General features: G+C 45.6%; 1 protein-coding gene across 1 annotated transcript in view; it reads left to right on the top strand.

Moving 5' to 3' along the window:
- The window catches only part of NHS (NHS actin remodeling regulator), a 275890-nt gene that overhangs the window by 228957 nt on the left and 25030 nt on the right, over window positions 1-21903 (top strand). The window contains 2 exon segments of the mRNA XM_054695827.1: window positions 2294-2446; window positions 8543-8676. Coding sequence (XP_054551802.1) covers window positions 2294-2446; window positions 8543-8676 — 287 coding nt within the window.

Raw genomic sequence — 21903 nt, 5'->3', positions numbered from 1 at the left:
AGGAACTCAGGTGTCAGTCTTCGCACCTGCGAGCCCACAGTCCTAGCAGTGGGCAGAACTCAGCCGCCCGGACACGCAGCGCTGGCAGGCCCCGTGGTGCCGTAAGAATGTGTTTAGAGCAGCAGCAAAGAAAGGGCACAAAAATAGGCTTGCAGAGAACTTGACTTAATTTAATATTTGATGAACGTCTTTGCTTTTCTTTTATGATATGTGAACTTAGCCTTTCGTTTGGGATTGCCTACTGCAGAGAGGTGGAGGTGGCGGAGTGGGCACGACCTTTCCGGGGTTCAGGGCCTTTGGCGTCGAGGCCTCGGGCCCTCTTGCGGGGACGTGGAACACTAAAGCAGGAGTCTGCCAGCTGCCCCACGAAGAGGTCACTTCTCCCAGCCTGTCGCTTCCAGCTAGAATTGCGTCTAAACCATTTTCACCTAGAACCAGAGAACGGATGCGCCCCGCGGCAGGGACCCTGGCGTGCTCTGTTCTGCGCCATCCCAGGGCCACGCGTCGTGCTGGGACGTAAGAGCTGCTGGAAAGTGAGGACGGGGCCGGGGGAAGTTATTATTTTCTGCCGTCTCTTCCCTTCGCCCGCATTGCCCTCTCCCTTCACGCCGTGACTCCAGGGTGTCATCAGATAACATCTTGTGTTTCTCAAATTTGCCTGACCATAAAATAAATAATCTGGGGGGTACTTTTCAGATATATGGATTGCCAGGCCTCTTTGTCAGAAACCCTGCTTCAGGGAGTCTTGGTTGAAGCCCAGGAATCTGTGTTTTGACAAGGCTTTTCTTTAGAATAACACTGAGGTGAACGGCGGGAGCTTAGCTCTTCCCCACGGAAGACTGAAGAGTGAGGTCTCTTGACCTGGTCTCTGAGGGGCTATCAAGAGTTAACGCCCTGGGCTTCTCGTGAGTAATGCTGAGGGATTCAGAAACTCACGAGTCTCCTGGTCTACCACCAAGTCACCTGCACCTCGCCCCGAATCCTGGTTCCCACCTTCCTGTCGGATGGGCACGAGAAAGGAGGGGCTCAGAAGCCCCTCTACTTCTGGGGCTGCCCTCTGACCTTCCTGCCTCTTCCTTCCACCAGGCAGGCTTTCTGTTCCATCCCTTCTCCAGCTGTCATGTGCATGTGAATTCGTGGCCACCTCTGTTGGATTTGGTAATGACCTCTGCCCTGTTGAGCTTGTCTTGACCACTGTCTCCAGGGAGATGCTGACTTTTAAGACAATCCTAGTCACAGAACCAGGGAATTCCTCCAAAGTCATGAAAGCCTCTGCCTTCAGCATACATAACACAGGAGAGAGGGAACAGGGCACTCGATCCACATATGGCCTCTGCACTTTCCTCCCCACGGCGTCCCACACCTCATCTGAGCCTCACAGGCAGGCAGGGCTGGGGGTCGCCATTCTTGAGGCTGGCTGGCCACAGGTGCTCAGGAGGCCCCCTGTGCGGTGGGCCGTTCCCTCCTGCTGGGAGCAGCTCTGTCCATCAGAATGTATCTTGTCCTCATGGGTGATCTCCATGCTAGGCTCAGTGTGTGTGGAGACGGTGTGGGTTACGTGCTGTATCAGGGGTGGGGGGTGCCGCTCCTTCCAGACCCTTGGATGAGTTGCGAAGCACCGTGCCCCCCTCCTCGCCAGCCTTGGCTGTGGTTTCCCTCCCTTGACCTGTAATGCTTTCTTTAATGCTGGGTGACACTTCGGAAACTAAGCGATGCTTTGAAAGATGGCAGACAGTGCAGTTGGCGGGTGGAGAGCCGGATAAGGTAAAATAGTGAGGCCAGAGGTCACAGCAGACAGAAAGCAGAGCAAAGGGTGGGCCAAAGCTCAGGAGGGCATCTGGGAGCAAAGGTATCGAACTGTACTTCTGAGTCCCTTCGTCCCGACGACTGGTGCGGGGGCAGACTTTTCCATTTACTGTGGAGGTTTCCTTTCTTTTCCTGGAAGGTAGGACCCCCCCACCCCCCTCCGCCCCCAAGCATGGTGGGCCAGTGCTTGTCCAGACTGATGAGCATCTCTGAGAATGCGAAGTAAAGGTGTGGAGAGTAAATTAGCCAATCACAGCAGATGGTTGGTGTCCTGGGGTCTCTCATATCTTAGCTTGGGGGCAAAGGTTGCCCCCATCCTTATTGTGAGCGTCAAACCTTTCTCCAGCCTGGAGTGAATTCCAAGGAGAAGGCAGCAGTCTGGACCCTCTCTACCCGGGCTCCCCCCGACCCCCACCCTCCCAGAGTCTGCTGAACACACAAGTTAAGGCGGCGAGCTATAATGGTCTGTCCCCTCTCTGTCTTGCAGCCGTCTCCAACCTGGACGCCGAGAGCAAGCTGAGCGTGTACTACCGAGCGCCGTGGCACCAGCAGAGAAACATCTTCCTCCCGGCCACGAGGCCGCCCTGCGTGGAGGAGCTGCACCGCCACGCCCGGCAGAGCCTGCAAGCCCTGCGCAGAGGTGACTGATCCCCAGCTTGGGGGGCTTTTCAGGGAGAGAAGTCAGAGCTTGTCCCATCCAGAGCTTCTTGCCTCCCTTGTGATAGCCAGCACTTGGAAATGCCCTGAAGGGAGATTCAAGGGTGCTGGAAGCTGCCTAGACACACAAATGAAAACAGTGGTATGGTCTAAATGTAAGAATAAAAGGGAAATGATTTATAACAATAATAACAATATTTGCAATATGCAAAGGCCCCGGGACAACTACACTCACCGCAGTGAGATGTCTGCGCCTATCAAAAGTAGGTTTGCATTAAGTGCAGATGATCAGAAGCCATTCTGAACCAACAGCCTAGGCCAATGGAGAGGTCAGGGCAGAGGGACACTACCCCAAAACCGGTGCATTCTGCGTATAATAAACACAAGCGGAAAAAAACCCAAAGTTGCAATTGTAATTAAAAGGGAATTCGGTTTGACTCAGAAATAGGTTCTAGGCTTTCTCCTTTATGAAAAATTCGGGTGGTATTTGTGGGATCTGGGGCACTGTTTCATGTTCAGAACTACCCGGTGCCTGGCAGGATGGCCGTCATCCTTGTCTCCCACCCAATCATCCAGAACCTTCCCCACAGGACTCTTCATTCCACAGGGGAGCGCAGAGGCTTGGAGAGATAAAATTGCTCACGGCAGGTCAGGTGCAGTGTGGGGACCCCGACTCCCACCCACACTCTCTTCCTCCTCCTACAGCCTGTGTCCTGGGGAAGCAAGTCAAAAAATATTTCACTTTTTAGTTCTCTCACAGTCACAGTCCTGAGAAAGCCAGGGATAGACATACAGGAGTCAACTTTTTTGACTCTGGCTACTTGTCAGTGCCTTCTAACCATTCTAATTAGGACAAGGAGACTAAGAACCCCCTAAATTAGGGAAGCAGAAGTAGGCATGCCAGCTTTTTTGGCCTTTCGGTGCTTGCTGGGGAAACAGATGGTGACAGCAAGTGTCTCTGTTCTAAATTCCCACCCTCTTTTATGGAATGGCATTTTGCAAAGGTATTAAAATCCAAATAAATATTTTAATGTCACTATCAAGATGGAGAAATAAAGTGACAAATGTTTTCAATTGATTTTCTTCCACGTGTGTGTGGCTTCTCCCTTTCCCCTGTCCCTAGTGTTCCTTTTTTTTTTTTTTTAGGTTTATTTATTTATACAAGAACTGGGGCACAGGCCAGAGGCGTGGGAGGGTGAGAGGATTCTCCAGAGACAGAGTGGGGAACAGAACAGGCAGACTGACTGAAATACACTGCTGAGGGGAGCAGTGGGTGCGACAGGAGAGGTCTACCATGCCATGTGGGTATCTCCCTGGCCGGCCAAGAATCGAGCCCACGCTGCAGAGGCTGCAGACAGCTTCACAGCACGGCGCTCAACCCACTGCGCCATCAGGGAGGGCCCCTAGTGTTCCTTTTAATGAAAGAGTTAACCTACTGACACACTAGTGCGATGACTTCTAGAAATCCCTCCTGGGTCATCAGCAGCCCGTACTCTGCCATTTACAATACAGCCCGTACTGTGCCACTTACAATGAAGGGTGACCATGGGTATCCTCCAGTTTCTGGCATTCTTACTGTTCACTGTAATTTTGTGGTTGGCTAAAAAGTTCTTCTTTAACAAATTTCTAGTGCAAGCTGCCTTTCGGAAATCCCCCTTAACATTCCTGCCTTTCCTTTGCAGCTAGATCAGGCAGGAGTCCTGTAATGTCCTATGTCCCCTCCCCTCCAGCCACTCATAACCGTACATCCTGTCTAACCTCTTACGGACATGCCTTCCACCATTAATCCTATTATTTTTTAAAAAATTTCCCAGTCTTTAGCGTGAATCTGACATATCGTAGGTCCTCACTGAATATTTGTGCAACTGAATCAAATTCTGCAGAAAATCAGTTGAGCATTGAGGCACAGAATGACTGTCCAGGAATCGATCCTTCTCATTAAATACTTTCTCTGATCCCATCATTAGACAACGTGAGTAACGTTAGTCCTTTACACTAATTATTTCTATCCCTTTATTATTATTAATAAGTCATCCCTGATTAGATCTTTCCAGATACAACCAGATAACATTAAGCCGCTCGTACACTATCACATTTCACTGCGTTGTCAGATTTGGACTTAATGGCAGAACTGAGAAACAGCAAGTGCCAATATCAATTTTTTCGGCACTTCCTCCTGGGGCTGAGGGAGGGATATGGGGCCTCCTGGGGTTTGGAAGGAAGACCCAGGAGCTGCGTCTTGCCCTCCACAGACTGGCTCGCTTTGTGGTTGTCTCAATAGCAAATCTTGGGTGTAGTAGTTTTAATAGCACTGCAGAGAACCATAAACAGGAATTATAGGCATCATAGAATTAAAAACATGCAGTGTAGAATTAAAATTAGAAAGTGGCTTTTTTTTTTAACCTTGTCCAAGAAACACAGTAGCTCAGCCGTGCACTCATCGGAATACCACTTGTGCCATCTGGTGGCCGGGACTCGTACTGACCCGTCAGAGGACGGCCTTGCTCAGCAAATGCCGCAGTGAGTGTCCCTGAGGGGTCTCTGTTTGGACAGCTGGAATACCCTGGCTCCCACCAGGAGGGAGTGGAAAATGAAGCACAGTCAAGGGAAGCTATGGTGATAGCAACCTTGTGCTCCTTCTACAGCTGAGGCCCTCAGGAGGGATCTGGGGAACTGAGATCAGAACCTGGAAACTGGTCTGTGCAACAGCGACCAATAAAATTTATTGAGGGCCAGGCATGGTGCTAAGCCTAGGATCCAGAGAGCAGTAAATCAGGTTGCTGGTCACAGGAGATTCCTGGTCTACTGAGAGACAGGCAAGTAACCAGGTCATTTCAACACAGTGATGGGCGCTCAGAGGAAAGACACTAATCATGCCATCATGGAGCTTCAGGGAGGGCTCCCCAGAGGAGGTAGCACCTTCATGGATTTCCAGTGAGTTAGAATCCGGTTCCTCTTTACTTCCTTTTTTTCCTAGCAATTCTTTAATGCGCAGAGCTAACAGTACCTTTAAGTTACACCAACATTTATGTTCATAAGGGAGAGGGGAATCACCAAGTGACTAGAGAGAGGTAGTTCTGTTTTATATTTCCTTTCCTTTCAAGTGTCAAGGCTGGGGCCTAAATTCCGTTGGTCTCAAGGTGTAGTAAGAGCAAGAGGCCTGTGGTTTCAGGCGCTAGTGGACAGATGTACTCCCACCCTACCCCTAAAAAAAAGATAGAACTACAGGCCATTGCTTTACCTGCCTACGCCTGGCCCAGGATGAATGAAAAAGATGTATTTAAGAAAGTGTATGGGCCTCCCTGGTGGCGCAAGGGGTTAAGACGCAACCTATGAAGCAATTCACAGCCTCTGCAGCACAAGTTCAATCCCCGGCCAGGGAGCAACCCAGATGGCGCAGCAGACCTCTCCTGTCTTGCCCGCTGCTCCCCTCAGCAGTATTGTGGTTAATCTGCCTGTTCTGTTCCCCACTCTGTCTCTGGTGAATCCTCTCACCCCCAAAACCTCTGGCCTGTGCCCCAGCTCTTGTATGCATAAATAAAAATAAATCTTTAAAAAAAAGAAAGAAAGTGTAGGAGGGGAGTAATGGGAAATTGAGTTGATGTTTCCCTCCAAATCCCTCCCCACCTCCACCTTTTTAACCGCCAGCCCCTGCATTCTACTCTTCCTTAGCAATCGCGGCCCCGAAACATTTCTCCTTGTGTTGCCCATTTAGAAAAGCCCAGTGCTTGCAAAGAAAAATGAAGGTGGCTCTGGTGGTAGACACTTGAACAAGGAAGACATTTATCTCAAGAAGGCTACCTGATAAGCGGGCTGCGAGGCTGTTTAGCAAAGACGACCTACATGGTGACGAGGGCTCTTCTCTGCTTCTGAACGGGAGTCAATATTTGCCCAAAGAATCCCAAACAAAGGACGACAACGAGTCCTGCCACATTGCTCTGTCACAGGCAAACTTGGGGGTTCAGGCAGGGAGGCCCAGACAGGCCACGCAGATGTGGATGGAAGTGGGAAACCTGGCTAGTAGAGGGGTGTCAGCCTGCAGCACTTCGAATCTGGAGAAAGTGAACAGGCCAGCATCAGGGCACAGTGGGGAACAAACAGGGCCTTGGAGAAGGGCCGGAGAGTGAGGGCACAGACAATGCAGCCTGGGAGCAAGACAGGGACCAGGAATGCCTTCTCATGCTGAGGACTAGCCTTCAAGGAAAGCACTCAACCTTTCAGCCTTTCAACAAACACTTACTGAGACCCACTATGTCACAGGTACGCCATGGTACTGGGTTTAAAAGCTGAATAAAATACTGTCTGTCCTCCAGGGGCTAGCTCCTAGTGAAAAAGGCAGACAGACAGAAAGATCATGACCTTTTCAACGCCCTGGGCATTCAGGGCCTTGGGGGAGAGGGTGCCAGCCTCACCCAAGAGGGTCAGGGCACTCACTTCTGTCTGCTGTCATGGTCACAATGTCACTGGTGGCATAGGAGCTGCCAAGCATTCTGTATTATCAATGTTCTAAGCATTCTATATTATCAATATTCTATATTTATCAATGTGATAAAATATTTGAACCAAGCACTATCAAATCCAGATAACCTGGCTCTAATGAGTGAAAAGGTGTGTCATGACCTTAGAGTGCCTGTAGGTCAAATAGTGGGCAGAAGTGGGCCGGAGCCCAGCACGTGCCTCTGCCAGCTTGGCAGCCACATGGGCTCCTGGAGTGTATTTAGGCATCTGCCTAGGAGAACAGGGACGGGGCCAACCTCGCAACGTTGCTGAGATGATAGCAAAGTGTCTTTGGCGTGTGGTAATTGCTCCATTAAATATCTGGCATCATGATTGTTATTGGCAATGTACTGAGTCATAGTGATTTTAAATAACAGATGGGCAGAGAGCTTAAGAAATCTGCAGCACAAATGTGTGCCTTGGTTATGAGTGTGTCACCAGATTTCAGGCCCTGGGCATGAGTGTGGGCAGGATTTTGGCAAGAGGGGTGCCTTAGATGTGGCGGGCGTGGTGGGTAGGGTGAACTTTGGGCTCATTGAGACACCCAGAAAGCTAACTTAGCTTTTCCCAGAGGTGACTTTATTCCTAAATCAGGTAACTGTTGTCACTGGGATCCTTTTACTTTGTGGGAGCCCCGGATTTCAAAGCCCCCCGATTGTTGTGAATGGCAGGGCTGAGCTGGCTGCAATGGTGTGCTGGTTACAGACGCTGAAAAAAGAAAAAAATACAATAAAATGGAATAAATAACATCCCGGATATGTTCCACCTGCCAATTTCTGTGCTGTAAATACTCCCACCATGGTGACCAATGGCTTAAAAACTGGCTCGCAGAATTCATGAACACACAGCGAGCCTCGTGCCTGGGCCAGTGTGGCCACAGCAGCTGAGGGTGGCAGTGAGTGCCTGTCCCCAGAACTGCCTGGCCAGCTCTGGCGGGTCTGTGCCCACTGTCCAGCAGTGATGTCAGCTCACCTTTCACCTCTGTTCCAGATTTTCTTTTTCTTTTTCTTTTTTTTTTAAAAAATATTTATTTATACAAGAGCTAGGGTACAGGCCAGATGCGCGGGAGGGTGAGAGGATTCACCGGAGCAGAGTAGGGAACAGAACAGGCAGACTGACGAAATACACTGCTGAGGGGAGCAGCGGGTGAGACAGGAGAGGTCTGCCGCGCCATGTGGGATTCTCGCTGGCTGGCCGGAATCGAACCCACGCTGCAGAGGCTGCGGACAGCTTCACAGTGAGGCGCTCAACTGCTTGCGCCACCAGGGAGGCCCTCTTTTTCTTTTTTTTGTTCAGTTGTTTGGAAAGGAGGCACATTGGGGAAAACTGCCTTTTGCAAACTCAGAGTGAGCCATCCAGTACAAAGACTATGAGCTGGGCCCGCTGAAATGTAGGTGTCCAATTTCATTTTAATATGACGTGAAAGTCATCTGGAAGCATCCTGAAAACCTTATTTGGTATATAAATGAGCTAGATTAGCAAAAACTCACTTTGCCCTCAAGCCTTTGCTCATCTTCCCAAGGAGGCGAGAGAAACTGAAAGTGCCAAGTGTGTTTCAGTATGATTGTTTTTCTGCCCCCAGAGCACCGGAGCCGGAGCGACCGCCGGGAGCAGAGAGCTGCTGCTCCCCTCTCCGTAGCAGCCCCTCCGCTGCCAGCCTACGGCCCAGCTCACAGCCAGCGGAGGCGCGAAGTTAAGGACCGCCACTTCTTAACGGTGAGCTGGGCGAGCGGGACTTGGAAGTTGCTGGAAACAGATCATGAGCATTTTACAACTGAATTTACCCCCTTTCGGCATCCGGAAAGGAATGCCTCTTTTTTGGAATAGAGTGGGACAACAGGCCTATTTCTTTCTTTTTAGTTAACTGATTGCACAATGCAATAAAGTAATAATAGTCAAGGACTCGAAATCAGGGGAAAGTGCTTCAAATCCTAGTTCTGCAAACAAGCTGAAAGATTTAGGGCAGGTGACCTTTTCTGTCCTCAGTTTTTTCATCTCTAATATGGGAATATTAATAGTACCCAGCTTATAGCATCTGCAGGTTAAATGAGATGAGGCATGGAAAGAGCTTGGCGCTGGGCCTGGCACAGACGTGCTGCACCCGCTGCTACATCACTAGCCAGGTGACCGCCGTCGCATCCTTGCCTCCGTGGGGCATGCTGGGAAAGAACTTGAATAAGTTGAAAAAGCTACCATTTGAAGACAAATCACCCCAGCATTTCATGCTCCCTTTCATCAAGGGAACTAGTTATTCAGAGGAACTAGTTACCACCGCGTTGTTATCACCACTGGTGACTTCAGCCCCGCCTGGGTGGCTGGGACCCACGTCCCCAAATATAGATCACAGATGACAAAGTTGAGCTGAGCTCAGGACACCTGCAAACAACCCCTTCCCCCAGGTGTATCTTCTGGAGTCTCCGTGGGGACAAGTGCCTCTGAGCAGGGCATCCTTGAAGTGAGGGGCTGTGTACCCTGTGTCCAGACCAGCCCGCCTGGTCTAGATGGTGCACCCCTGCTCTCTTGTCATTCTGGTTTGAGGCCGAAAGTCTAAAGAAGTTACAACGGTGTGGACATAAATTGAGGCTTTTATCTGAAACTAAATTTGTGTGTGTAGCTAGCTGTAAGCCCTGCCCTGCACCCTTACGGCTTTTGCAATATGTAAAATAGGTACAAAATATTTGGGTCGCATGATGCCAAACATGGAGCTGACAACAGGCTTCTTTTCAGTGAATCTGCATGACAGGAGCTTTGGTGGAGAGTGCGCGAAGCATGTGCACATATGAAGGTGTGAAGATATACCCCCCAAAGTAATAGCGCTATGGCGACCACTGAAAAATTAATACAATTGAGGAAAAATTTTCAAAAATCACAAATGATTCTGCATGATAGAACATTGGCAGCTCAAAAAGTAAAGGGTGGTGCACAAGATGTAGACATTTTCCTGTTTGTGGCTGAACAGGAAGCCTCACAAGTGTCTAGGAGTGCCAGGCCGCACTCGCTCCATTGCGGCCATGCAGCCCAGGGATAAGGAAGGCAGGTAAGAGCCTCTTAGGGCTTTCTAGGTCTTTCTAGAGAGTAGTTACACATGCTGGTGATTTGTTACAAGAGCCCCCCCCCACCCCCCACTCTACAAAAGTTCTTATTAAGCTCAAATCTGCTTGCTGAAGCATTTGCTTTTAATGAGGCATTTTCTGCATAAAAATGCTAAAAATATTTTCCCCTTCATTATAACATGTTTTGTGGCTCATTAAGTTGATTTTCTTGGGGGTTGGGGTGGGGAGGTGGGAGAGAAGAATGTTAAGCATTTACAGAGATGACATAAAAATATTACCCTGTGTCATAATCTGCATAATTGTTAATAATGTCTAAATACCAAAGTAAGACTATAGCAAAAGGCTTAAAATAATGAACAGCAATGAAGGTCCTTTATTTACCCAACAAACATCAACAAGAAAGATCATACTTAGGGACATGTTGGAAAATCTGTCCTTCGGGAGTGGTAATACTCAGTATGTCTAAGTCATTTGGAGGAAAATTTAACTGTTTCATTGTTCAACTGATTTTGGGTGGGCAAGCTCTTTAGAAAATTTCCCCTTCTAGTTACATTCCTCAGACCCAAGCTCTCTTAATTAAGCTTAGGAGAGCTGTGTATAGCTGTCAGCGAAAAGGCTGCGGATATAGGGACAGGAAATCTGCAGGAAGTTGCTGGATAGACACTTTCTTACACACCAACTCTCCTTCTTTCATTTAGTAGACTTGAGCTAAGCCATTATTTTCGTCCTTTGAAAAAGCATTTAGAATGAGATTCTGATAAACAATCTTCTATGACTGTGCAAACTATTATACCGTATTTTGGTCACTAATGGCATGGGCTGTGGAGCCACATGACCTGGGATTTGACTGCCAGCTCTACCACTTACTAGCTGTGTGACCCTGGGCAAGTTCATCATTTCAGTGGAGAAGAGTAGACAGCACCTTGTAAGTTTGGAACGAGGATTGACTGTGCCTGATGCATAATAAGCACTCCATATGTGTCACACGTCATCAGCATCATAACCCAATCAAGTCTCTGAGGTGTCAGTCACAGAGTGACATAGTGATGAGATCATGGGTCCAAGTAGGTTCAAATACTAGCTTTTAATTTCTCAGTTGTATGATTTGGGGAAAGTTAATGTATCTTTCTGAGTTCCCGTTTCAGTATCTGTAAAATGGGGATAATCCCTTCAATGTCACAAGGTCGTTAAGAAGACGCAAGACAATGTTATGTAAATTTGATTCAAAGGTGGGCCCAGCATGGGACCTAATGTACATGAATAACTGAATCCAGATGTAATAAATAAATAAATAGATAAATAAAGTGGTTACCATCAAATGACAAGTCTAGCACGTGCGCTCATCTATGAGGCTGGAGGAAGGATAAGTCGTTCCATCCTTTCACAATATGCCAATATTTATCAAGACTCTAAGATCCATACCCTTTGGTTCAGCAGTTCTAAATGTAGGCATTCATCCCAAGGCCATAATGTGAGTGTATGCAAAAATTTACTCACTAGAATGTTCATCAAAGCAATGTTTACAATAGGAAAAATAATTACAAATACCTCAATGTCCAATGATAGGGACTTAGCAAATTTTAAGGACATCTGGTGACAGTTCCAAAGTAGCCACACAGCTCCTACAAGAGGAAAGAGGGAGTGCTTAGTTCCTTAAAATTTGCTGTATCTCAGGAGTTCTCACAGGAAATTGGCCCTTCTGTTTAGCTTAAAACCCCATCAGCTGCAAACTCAAGGGCTGTCTCCTAATTAAAGCCCATCTTGGGAGTTCTCCCTCATCCACAGTGACACCAGGTGACTTCAGGGGACAGGGCCCTAAAAGATAATTAAATTCTATAACCAGACACTGTATATCCCTTCAGGAAATTTTGATTCTTTGAGACATGACACAACTGTGGACTTGAGCTAAAGAGAAGAGATCGGGACAAACTTCTCCAAATTGACATTTGTCACACAGCGGTTTTGCTTTTCTTAATTCCCCGGAGGAAATCCCACTGTAAACTGGTAAAGGACCTGAAGAGACGTTTGAACTTGGCTGGGAACCAAATGTCAAAAGTTTCTAGTAAAAGTGCTGTTCCCTAGGGTCACATGAAAAAGAAATTGCCGGGATCAACTTCCGTCCACATGACTAGATTCTTGGCTGCAAATGAACTTTTAAGTAGCAGGATACTGATTATTAGGGGGTTGGGAGGGAGGTAAAGAGAGAAAAGGGTTCCCTAGTCGGGTGTATATGTACTAAACAAGTAGATATCAAAACAAGGAGCCTTTGCGAGAGGAACAGGCCGCCTGCTCCCTGCAAACCAAAGCACGTGTCTCCACTCTTCTTTTTTTTTTTAGATTTATTTATTTTTATACAAGAGCTCGGGTATACGCCAGAGGCATGGGAGGGTGAGAGAATTCACCAGAGACAGAGTGGGAAGCAGAACAGGCAGATTGACTGAAATACACTGCTGAGGGGAGCAGCGGGCAAGACAGGAGAGGTCTGCTGTGCCATGTGGGTAGCTCCCTGGCTGGCTGGCTGGGAAGACGATGGTCATACCAGAGGTCCCCACCTCCAATAGTTCCTCCAAAATGATCTAGAACAATGGTAAGGGGGAAATGAAACTATAACAAAAACATACCATCAGTATAATTTGAGGACAGAGAATGCCTAAACATCAAGTTAACTGTTAGGTAAAAAGAGAAAAAAACGCCATCTTCATGTGTTCCCTCATGTTACAAGGCAAGAAAGGGTAGGCTGGAAAAAGACTGCCTAGAAGAGAATAGCCATGGAGCCAGTTGATCTAAAACCATCATTAGAAAAACTAAGTGTGTTGTAAGTCTAAAGATACTAAAAAGTTGTTTAACTAGGCACAAACTACAGGAAAAGGACTTAAAGGTAGTAGGGATTTTCAGGACATACATTTTCAGGGAAGACAAAAGGCAAAAGGAAGAAATATGCCCTTTGGCTGCTGGGGGTATATTAGCCAACTCAGGCAAAATCCCATAGAATGGGGAGTTTAAACAATAGAAATGGATGCTGGCCACCTTAGTTCCCGGGGTGAGCATTCTTCCTGCATTGCTAATGGCTGACGGCTGCCTCTGCCCTGTGTCCTCACGTGGCCTTATGGCTTTATTTGCCCTATATTACCTCCTAAAGCCCTTTCTTCAATTACAGTCACATTGGGAGTCAGGACTTCAACATATGAATTTTAGGGGGACATAGCAGTGCACAGCAGGGGTAAAGGAAAAAAGAAACAAGGTATGTGTGGGGCACAGGGAGTTCCAGGACCCTACAAGACAAAAGAAAACCAAACATTTGGAACACAATTCCTGCCCCACCACCAAACACATACAAAATATTTGGACCTTGATATATGGACAGAAGACGGTGCATTGAACTCAGGAATTTTGTAAAACACAATAATTCCACCAAGATGAATTAGAAATAGATCTGCAGAACCACACTGAATGATTGCAAAAAAAAAATGAATTAAAGACCATGTAAAGCAAGGATTTTATGTGCCGTAGAACTGCCCTCCAAACACCAAGGCTGTAGAAAAGAGTTTTAAACTTTTAAGAACTAAGAGAATTAATCACCCATAAGCCTTTGTTGAGGAATCCACAAGAGGACCACCTTCATCCAACCAGGAGATGACTAGGAAAATGTCAGCAAGTGTCATCTTGATAAATGTAAATGTAAGACTAAAACCACAGAGGGGATGAGGCTGGAAGACGACGTACAGATCTTAAATGTCATGACAACAAAGAAATGATGCAATTAAAAATGGGAGAAGAGAAGGGTAAAAAAGAAAATAAAATAAGGTGATTGATTACTGTGTAGACAATAGATAGGTATAAAGGGTACCAATAGGAACTGATCAACCAGATAGTAAATAGTAACACAATAAAACAAGCACTCAGGCCATTAAAATGGTATATGTACAAAAATTACTAGAATAAACACAAATCTTCCTAAACACCAAAGTACCTAATTTTATGAAGTTAAAGAGCAAAGGCACATCTCATAAAAAAAAAGAAATATAAAAACAACAAAATACACATAATCATAAAATATATCACAGTTCAGTCACATCAATAAATGTGAGTGGGCTCGAGTTACCTGTGAGAAGGGAGAAAGCCTTCAATTTGGCTTGCCAAGTCAGCTCAGTAGACAGACACACCCTGAATAAAGTGGTTCAGAAAGACTCTGTAAGGAGATGGACAGAGCTAGGGCAGGCAGGAAAGCAGTGGTTAGTGACCCTGACATCAGAAAAAGTAGCTCCGGGCCTCCCTGGTGGCGCAAGGGGTTAAGCACCACACTATAAGCAATCTGCAGCCTCTGCAGCATGAGTTCGATCCTCGGCCTGCCAGAGAGCAACCCACATGGCGCAGCAGACCTCTCCTGTCTCGCCCGCTGCTCCCCTCAGCAGTGTACTTGGTCAATCTGCCTGTTCTGTTCCCCACTCTGTCTCTGGTGAATCCTCTCACCCCACACACACCTCTGGCCTATACCCCAGCTCTTGTATACATAAATAAATAAATAAATAAATAAATAAATAAATAAACCTTTTTAAAAAAAGAAGAAAGAAAGAAAGAAAAAGTAGACTCCTAAGCCCCAAAGCACTACATTTGACAAAGAAGGGCACTTTTAATGCGAAATGCCATAATTCACAAATAAAATTAAGTATTTGTGAACATGTAGGTACCAAACAGCACAGCCACTACCATTATGAAGCAGAAACTGCAGGGGAAACCAGTAGAAATACAAAGAAACACTAATAATATACATGCCCCCTGAACAGGACAGATCCATTGGATAAAAAATAAGTCAGGGGGTAGAAGACACAGTATCATCAAGTGAACCCTACACTCTGACAATACAGAAGGCACCCTCTTCGAAAGCACCCATGGGACCTTCACAAAAATTGATTATAATTCATTAACAAAAATACAATTAAGTTCTATAAAAATATGTAAATATTACAAACAATACTTTCTGATGACAAGGAAATAAAATTAGAGATGACCAATAAAAAAGAACCCAGAATACGCTTCCACCTGAAATTTTTAAAAACCTTCTGCCAAACAATTTTTAGGTGCAAAGAATAATGCAAACTGAAATTACATCATTCTTAAAAATAATGATGATGAAATATTATACGTTAGGCTCCAGGGAACACACTAAAGCAGCTATGAGAGCAAAATACATAGAACAAACTATAAAATGAAAATCAACTAAGTTTCAAAAATTCAGGAAAACAACAAAAGAAAGTGTAAGAAGAAAATGACAAGCTAACGGTATAAATTAATGAGGTAAAGAGTAAAAGAACAGTAGACATATTAATAAGTCAAAATCTTGCTTGTTTACAAAAACACTAGAATCATATTCACTAAAATCAGGGTCAAGGCAAGGACACTCACTGTCTTTGCTATTATTAAGTATTATACTAAAGGGATTAATGAATGCAATTAGACAAAATTAAGTAATTAGGGGCATAAGGATTGATAAAGAAGAAGTAAACCTGTATCTATTTGCGGATGATATAATACTATACCAGGAAAATCCTAGAGAGTCAATGATAAAACTAACTCAAACAATAAAAGAATTCAGTAAGGTATCAGGATATAAACACACAAAAATCAATACCATTTATTTACATTTGCAAATGATAGCTAATTAGAAGACCTACTGGCAGAGAAAAGTCCAATTATAGCAACAACAAAGAAGATTAAATACTTAGGAGTTAATTTACTAGCTATGTGCAAAACCTAGCTAAGAAAAACCTTACCGCACTCCTAAAGGACACGAAATTAGACTTTCTCAAAGTCTAATTCTGTTCTTGGATAGAATGATTCAATATTATAAACAAGTCAATTCTCTCTGTGTTAATTTATATATTTAACACAATCCCGAAGTACCAATAAGCTTTTCTTTTAATGGGGTCAGACCCACAGATATGAAAATTCATATGAAGAAACAAATATAAAGGAATAGGCGGGAAAACATGGAAAAAGGAACCCTGTTTGGGGTGAGCGGCCTTACTAGACATTCAAATACCCTGAAAGAGTCTGTAATTACAATAGACACAAACCAGTACCGTGTGAACAGTATATGGGATGAGGTGCCCTCCCAGATGCCTGAGGCGGGAGGTGGAGCTGGATAGCTGCTTGACAAAAAAAGACAGGCCGTTGCCGTTTCTCCCCTGGGCAGGCAGTGGCGTTTGGTGGGAGACTTTGCTGTGAGGACCCTTGCGTGCTGTGAGGTGTTTAGCAGTGTCCACTCCCCACTAGACGCCAGGAGCATGCCTCTTACCAGTTATGACAACCCACAACGTCTCCAGATCCTGCCCCCTAAGGCCACAAGGTTGCCCCTGGTCGAGCACCATTTAATTGGATCCATACTCCACTCCATCCACAAGATTGAACTCCACATGGGCCGGGGACCTACACAGGGAAAAAAAAAAGAAACCATTTGAAAATAGGATGGCTTTCTCTTGACCTCAGTCTGGGAAAAGGCCTTCTATTTCTAATTCAAACTACAAAGGCGATAAAGGAAAAGATGGATAAATTTGAACAGTAAATGGTTTTGCATGCCCAAGCACCATACATGAGGTCAAAAGATAACCAAAACTGGGAGAAAATAGGTGCCACCTATGCCACAGCAAGTACGAATGTCACAGATAGAGAAACCCCTCTCACGAATTGAAGGAGAAAGGAGAAAAAAAATGGTCAGAAAAGTGGACAGAGGAGACAGCTTGTCCCAAGACCGCCCACCTTTGACTGTGCACGTCTCTTCACAAACCTTTCCCTTTGTCAAGCAAACAACCCGGGGGGGGGGGAAGCAACATAAAAATGTTCCTTAAACTTAAGCAAAATTGTTCAAATTCATTCATAATTAGAGAAATGCAAATACCACCAAGATGGCATTTAGATTGTAAATGGTATTTCCCGCTACATGGGCAACAATGAGACAACAGGAGGACGTTTTGCTGGTGAAATGGAGAGACAGAGGCGCTCATGCACTGCTGCGGGAGATACAAGCTTGGTACAAGCTATCTGGAGGGAAATTTTTGATATCTAGCAAAACTGCATCTACTTTTTTGCTCCAGCAATCCCACTAAACATACACCTCCAATAATACCAAAGGTTATTCTTTGCTGTATTGTCTACAATAACAAGATATTGGAAATAGCAAAGATGTCTATCCATAGATGGATGGATTCAAGAGGTATTTATCCATTTGTGATACTAGCCCCTTTTCTGTGCTACATGCAGTGATGCAATAGATTACAGGATATCCATCATCGAGTACTACTCAGCCATAAAAAAGTAAGATCTTTATGAACTAATTAGCAGTGCTTTCTAGGACATACTCTTAAGTATGTTTAGGGCAAAATCCCAAAGAGCATCATCTATATTTGCTTTCATGTTTCATCTTAGAAAGAAGGGTATATATAAAAAAGATACAAATATCCAATCACTTGTATAAAAGAAGTAGTTCATTCTGCTATCACACAACATAGGTATCCCTGAAATCTCCACACTGTGCAAAACTACACAATAAAGATCAAATTTGGCATTAGGGGCGCAACATTCACCAATCTTCCATCACACATGCACATGCACATGCACACATACATGCACAATGATGGCAACTTAATAAAACAGTGGCGCCGTTGTGCACATGTTAAATGGTTAAAAAATACATAAATCATGCAATAAATCTGTCACTTTACCTAGAGAAAGGTCTGAAGTTTACTTGTAGAGTGCAGGAGGGGCTGTGAGCTACTGTGAAGGACTGGAAGGTCTGCAGTCTGGAGGAGGCCATAACAGCCGCAGGTGGGGGGGGCAGTTCCTAACCATGGGGCGAGCTGAGAAAGCTAGGAGGTGTTTGTGTCATGGGAGTTCTGCACAGTGCAGGCCAGGTGGGTGCAGTCTCTGCTCTTGCCTAGTTTCTCACTTGCATGAAATAGAGGATAAGCAAACTTGAAATTCACATGAAGCTCGAATTTTTCTCTAAAGTATTAGTCATGCTGGAGCAAGTAAGCTTTTTCGAAACAAACACTCCAACAAAACTGACTGTCCAGGAAGCATAAACCAGAAGTTAACAAGTTAGTTTACAGGCAGGGGGTGGGTGGAATAAGATGGAAAAAATGGGGGATGGGAAGGAGGTGGTAGGGTTCAGAGGGAGTGACACTTCACTGGGCATATTTATTGTTTTGCTGGAACTCTTAGAACCAAGCTAATGTTTTTCATACAGCCCAATAAATAAATAACTGGAAATGGAACAAACAGTAATAAATAAACCTAACTCTATCACAAATGAACAGCATGAGCATTCTGGAGGAGGTAAAGAAAAAAAGAGCTCATCTAAGTAACTTTGGAAAGTCTTTTTCTTCTTTTCTGTTTTGAGCACAAGTATGTATTGATGGCTGACGAATACAGCTTTATGTACAACAAGGGCACCACGGTGGATGAAGTCAGTTTGCTATGCCCCCAGAAGGAGATGAACCCCGGACTTAGAACGTGAAATATACAAGTCGAAGAGCCTCTGAGATGCCGAAGAGATAGATGAGTAGCAGCCAGTCCCCCTTGGCACAGGTCTGCATTCCACCACCCCATCCCAAAGCCAGGATGATGCAGAATTCCTCATTCATTTATTTGTGAGCCATCCAGGCTGGCCACTCCGCCGCCCCTACTTCTTTCCCATCCCTTTGCAGGGGGCTCATTCGCTGTTCCCCTCTTAGAGTCGTGTGCACATCGTCCTTCCCAAGCAAATGAACGAGATGAGGGAGGAGTCAGAGAAGTCAGCCCCAAGCAAGTAAACGAACAAGCAGACATAGATGTTAGAATGGCAAGTCTGGTCCAGTGAGGTCTTACACGAAGCTGACTTGGGCAGAGAAGCTGCTCTGGCTCACCCCAAAAATCTATACTGCCACCTCAGGTAATGCCACTGCTACCAAACCCCACATTTCTGGGGAATGAGCAGTGGCCTGCACAAGGTAGGAAGCCCACATACCAGGCACCTAATGCAACCATCCATGGGATGCTTTGAGCTTGTACTGGCTGCTGGCTGTGGGTTCCAGCATAGCCATATGTCAAGCACATAAGCGTGCAGGATGCTAAGGATGCCCTCTAGTTCTCTTGGACAGGACACGTTAGGCATGTCCCTAACACTCTTCTTCCTACCTGGAAATGTGGAGTGGAAAACACTCCAGGAGATGCAATTCCGAGGCGTCAGCCATGCAGCGGGGTGGGGGTATGGGAGGCATTTCAGGTGCCCATCTTCCATGGGCAGAAGGCCCGGGAGACTCCCCAGGCAGGCCATCAGAGCGGTCGTCCTGGTGGTGACGGTGCCCCCAAGGAGCAGACCTGCAGGGCTCACAGGCTGGTTTCTGCACAACGGACACTGCGTTGAGCAGAGTGGCCAGATAGCGCTGTGCGTGGAGTCAGGGCCAGAGGCCAAGTGACCTGGGCACTACACCCCAAGACTTGGCTTCTCACCTTCTGCCTTTTAAGAAGAACATCTCCATCCAGCAGCCTGTAGATGACAGAGCAGGTCACCAAGAAATGGCACCATTCTCCTGAGAGACATGCTGGCTGCTCCAAATCTCCTGGGGGACACAGTCCCGGAAGCTCATTTCAGAGCAAAGGAACCGGAAAAACTACCAGAACATGGACCTTCTCACGTGTGAAATATATTTAACAAGCATAGCTTGGGGTGCCAGGTGGAACAGAGGGGGCTCTGTCTTCTGAGTGCGGCTTAGAAGCAGCAAGACTGGTAGTATGGAGCACACCTAGCTCAGATCTTATTTCTAAGAACCATTCTCTAAGAAAAGAAACCAGGTTCCTTGAAGAAATTATTTGTTCTAGGGCAAAATGAAAGGTACACCTGGAATATCTTCACACGCCAGGAAACAGGAAAATGCTAAAGAATCACGCAGGACTTGTCAAAAGGACTTGTCAAGTTGGCACAGGAGCCAACTTGCAGAAACTGCTGATGACCAAATCTGGGACACTGTGAACAATAAAATAAATAGTGATAGAAATGGATTATAATCCAAAGAATAAAGTAAATATCCATCAGTTCATAATGATACAAATAAAGTGGGATAAGGGGGTAGCTCTTCCTGACAGAAGAATTCTAAGCAGTAAGTGTAGAAATATTGATGGAAATTTAAAAAGTCACCATTGGCTAAATACAACAGTAAGAATTTTGGCAGGCAATAATCATTAATGTATGCTAAAATGAATTGCACGAAATTATGCTGAGAAATAGGATGTTTGCGTATTTTCAGTTTCTTCCCACAAGGTATTTGTTGATTACAAAAACAAAAATAATGACTTCAGCAGCTGAAACCGGCAGATGCCATCTTAACCTGGAGCACCCCTGTACTCAGGCCTCCTGCTCTGATGTGCTGAGATGACACTTCCGTGGGATTTTTGCCAAAAATGTGTAACCTCGATCTAATCACAGAAAACATCAGACCCAAACCCCAATTGATGGGTAGTCTAGAGAATACCTCGTCAGGACTCTTCAAAAGTGTTGAGGTCATGAAAAACAGAGGTTGGAGGATTAGCGCAAACTGAAAGCAACTAAGGGGAGTTGATAACTAAGTGAACAGTGGGGCTCTGGATTGCATCCTCGACCAGAAACCAGATATTAGTGGGGAAATTGGCAAAATCTAAATACGGTTCATAGATAAGTTAACAGAATTTATCGATGTGAGTTTCCTGGTTTTATTTTTTAATTTTTTAATTTTTTTAAAGATTTATTTATTATTTATTTATACAAGTACCGGGGTACAGGCCAGATGCGCGGGAGAGTGAGAGGATTCACCAGAGACAGAGCGGGGAACAGAACAGGAAGACTGATGAAATACACTGCTGAGGGGAGCAGCGGGCATGACAGGAGAGGTCTGCCGCATCAGTTTCCTGGTTTTAATAAATGTACTATGGCTATACATGATGCTAACATTAGGGAAACACTGGGTAAAGAGTATCTGGGGCTCTGCACTGTTTTTTCAACTTCTCTGTAAGTATATTATTTCAAAATAGAAAGGTAAAAACATATAAACACATTTACATTTAACCATGGGTATTTTAATGCCTGGACCGGGGCCTATACCCAGTGCCTGTCAAGGAAGGTTAAGTTCAACCAGGAGATGCTTGGTTGAGAATTTCTTTACTTTAAATGACAAAATCTAGAAGACCAGAGAATCTGATCTAAGATGGTGAGAAGTCGCCATGGTATTTGACACTTTGGCTCCCAGCACACTTTCATGGCCTAGATTCCCAGTGCAGAGTGAGAAGTTGATTGGTCATAGCAGTTCACCCTCACCCTCTGCTGGAGTGGAATGGCCAGCTCATCTGTTCTGGCCTATCAGGTCCCTTGGATCAGGCCCAGATCTGCAATTCCTGGAATATTCACCTGCTCTTTCCACCTGCGAGCCCAAAGCAGGCATTCCCAAGCATTCACAACACTATCCCACATCGTACACACAGCCACTGCCGATCCAAGTTGCCACTCGAATGGAAACATCGCCTGTTGTTGCACTCAGTCTGAAGACAGGTCCATGGTGGCCCTGGAAGGCTAAGTCCCTGCTTACATGCTGAGGTCTGGACAGATAGGCAAGGAAGTCACCGTTTCCAGCAAGTGCCCCCATCTAGGGACAGAATGGTGAATGGACTCTGTGGTCTTGGATGAAGATGCTTGACGTGAGCTGCTGCCCTGGGGCAAAGTTCCTGAGGAGCACTGAGGCCTAAATCCTTATCATCAAGATCGTCAGTTAACTAATTCCAACATATTGTGCTCACAGTTATATTCTTTGCCAGACTTGATAAAATTAACCAGGAAAGAATATCAGGGATTCTTTGTCATTCATGAGCTTGATAATGGTTTTCCGGC

This window comes from Talpa occidentalis, unplaced genomic scaffold (genome assembly GCF_014898055.3).
Source record: "Talpa occidentalis isolate TD23 unplaced genomic scaffold, MPIMG_talOcc4v2.1 talOcc4.15, whole genome shotgun sequence".
Taxonomy (NCBI): Eukaryota; Metazoa; Chordata; class Mammalia; order Eulipotyphla; family Talpidae; genus Talpa; species Talpa occidentalis.
The sequence above is the reverse complement of the archived record's forward strand: the minus strand, read 5'-3'. Positions and strand labels throughout refer to the sequence as shown.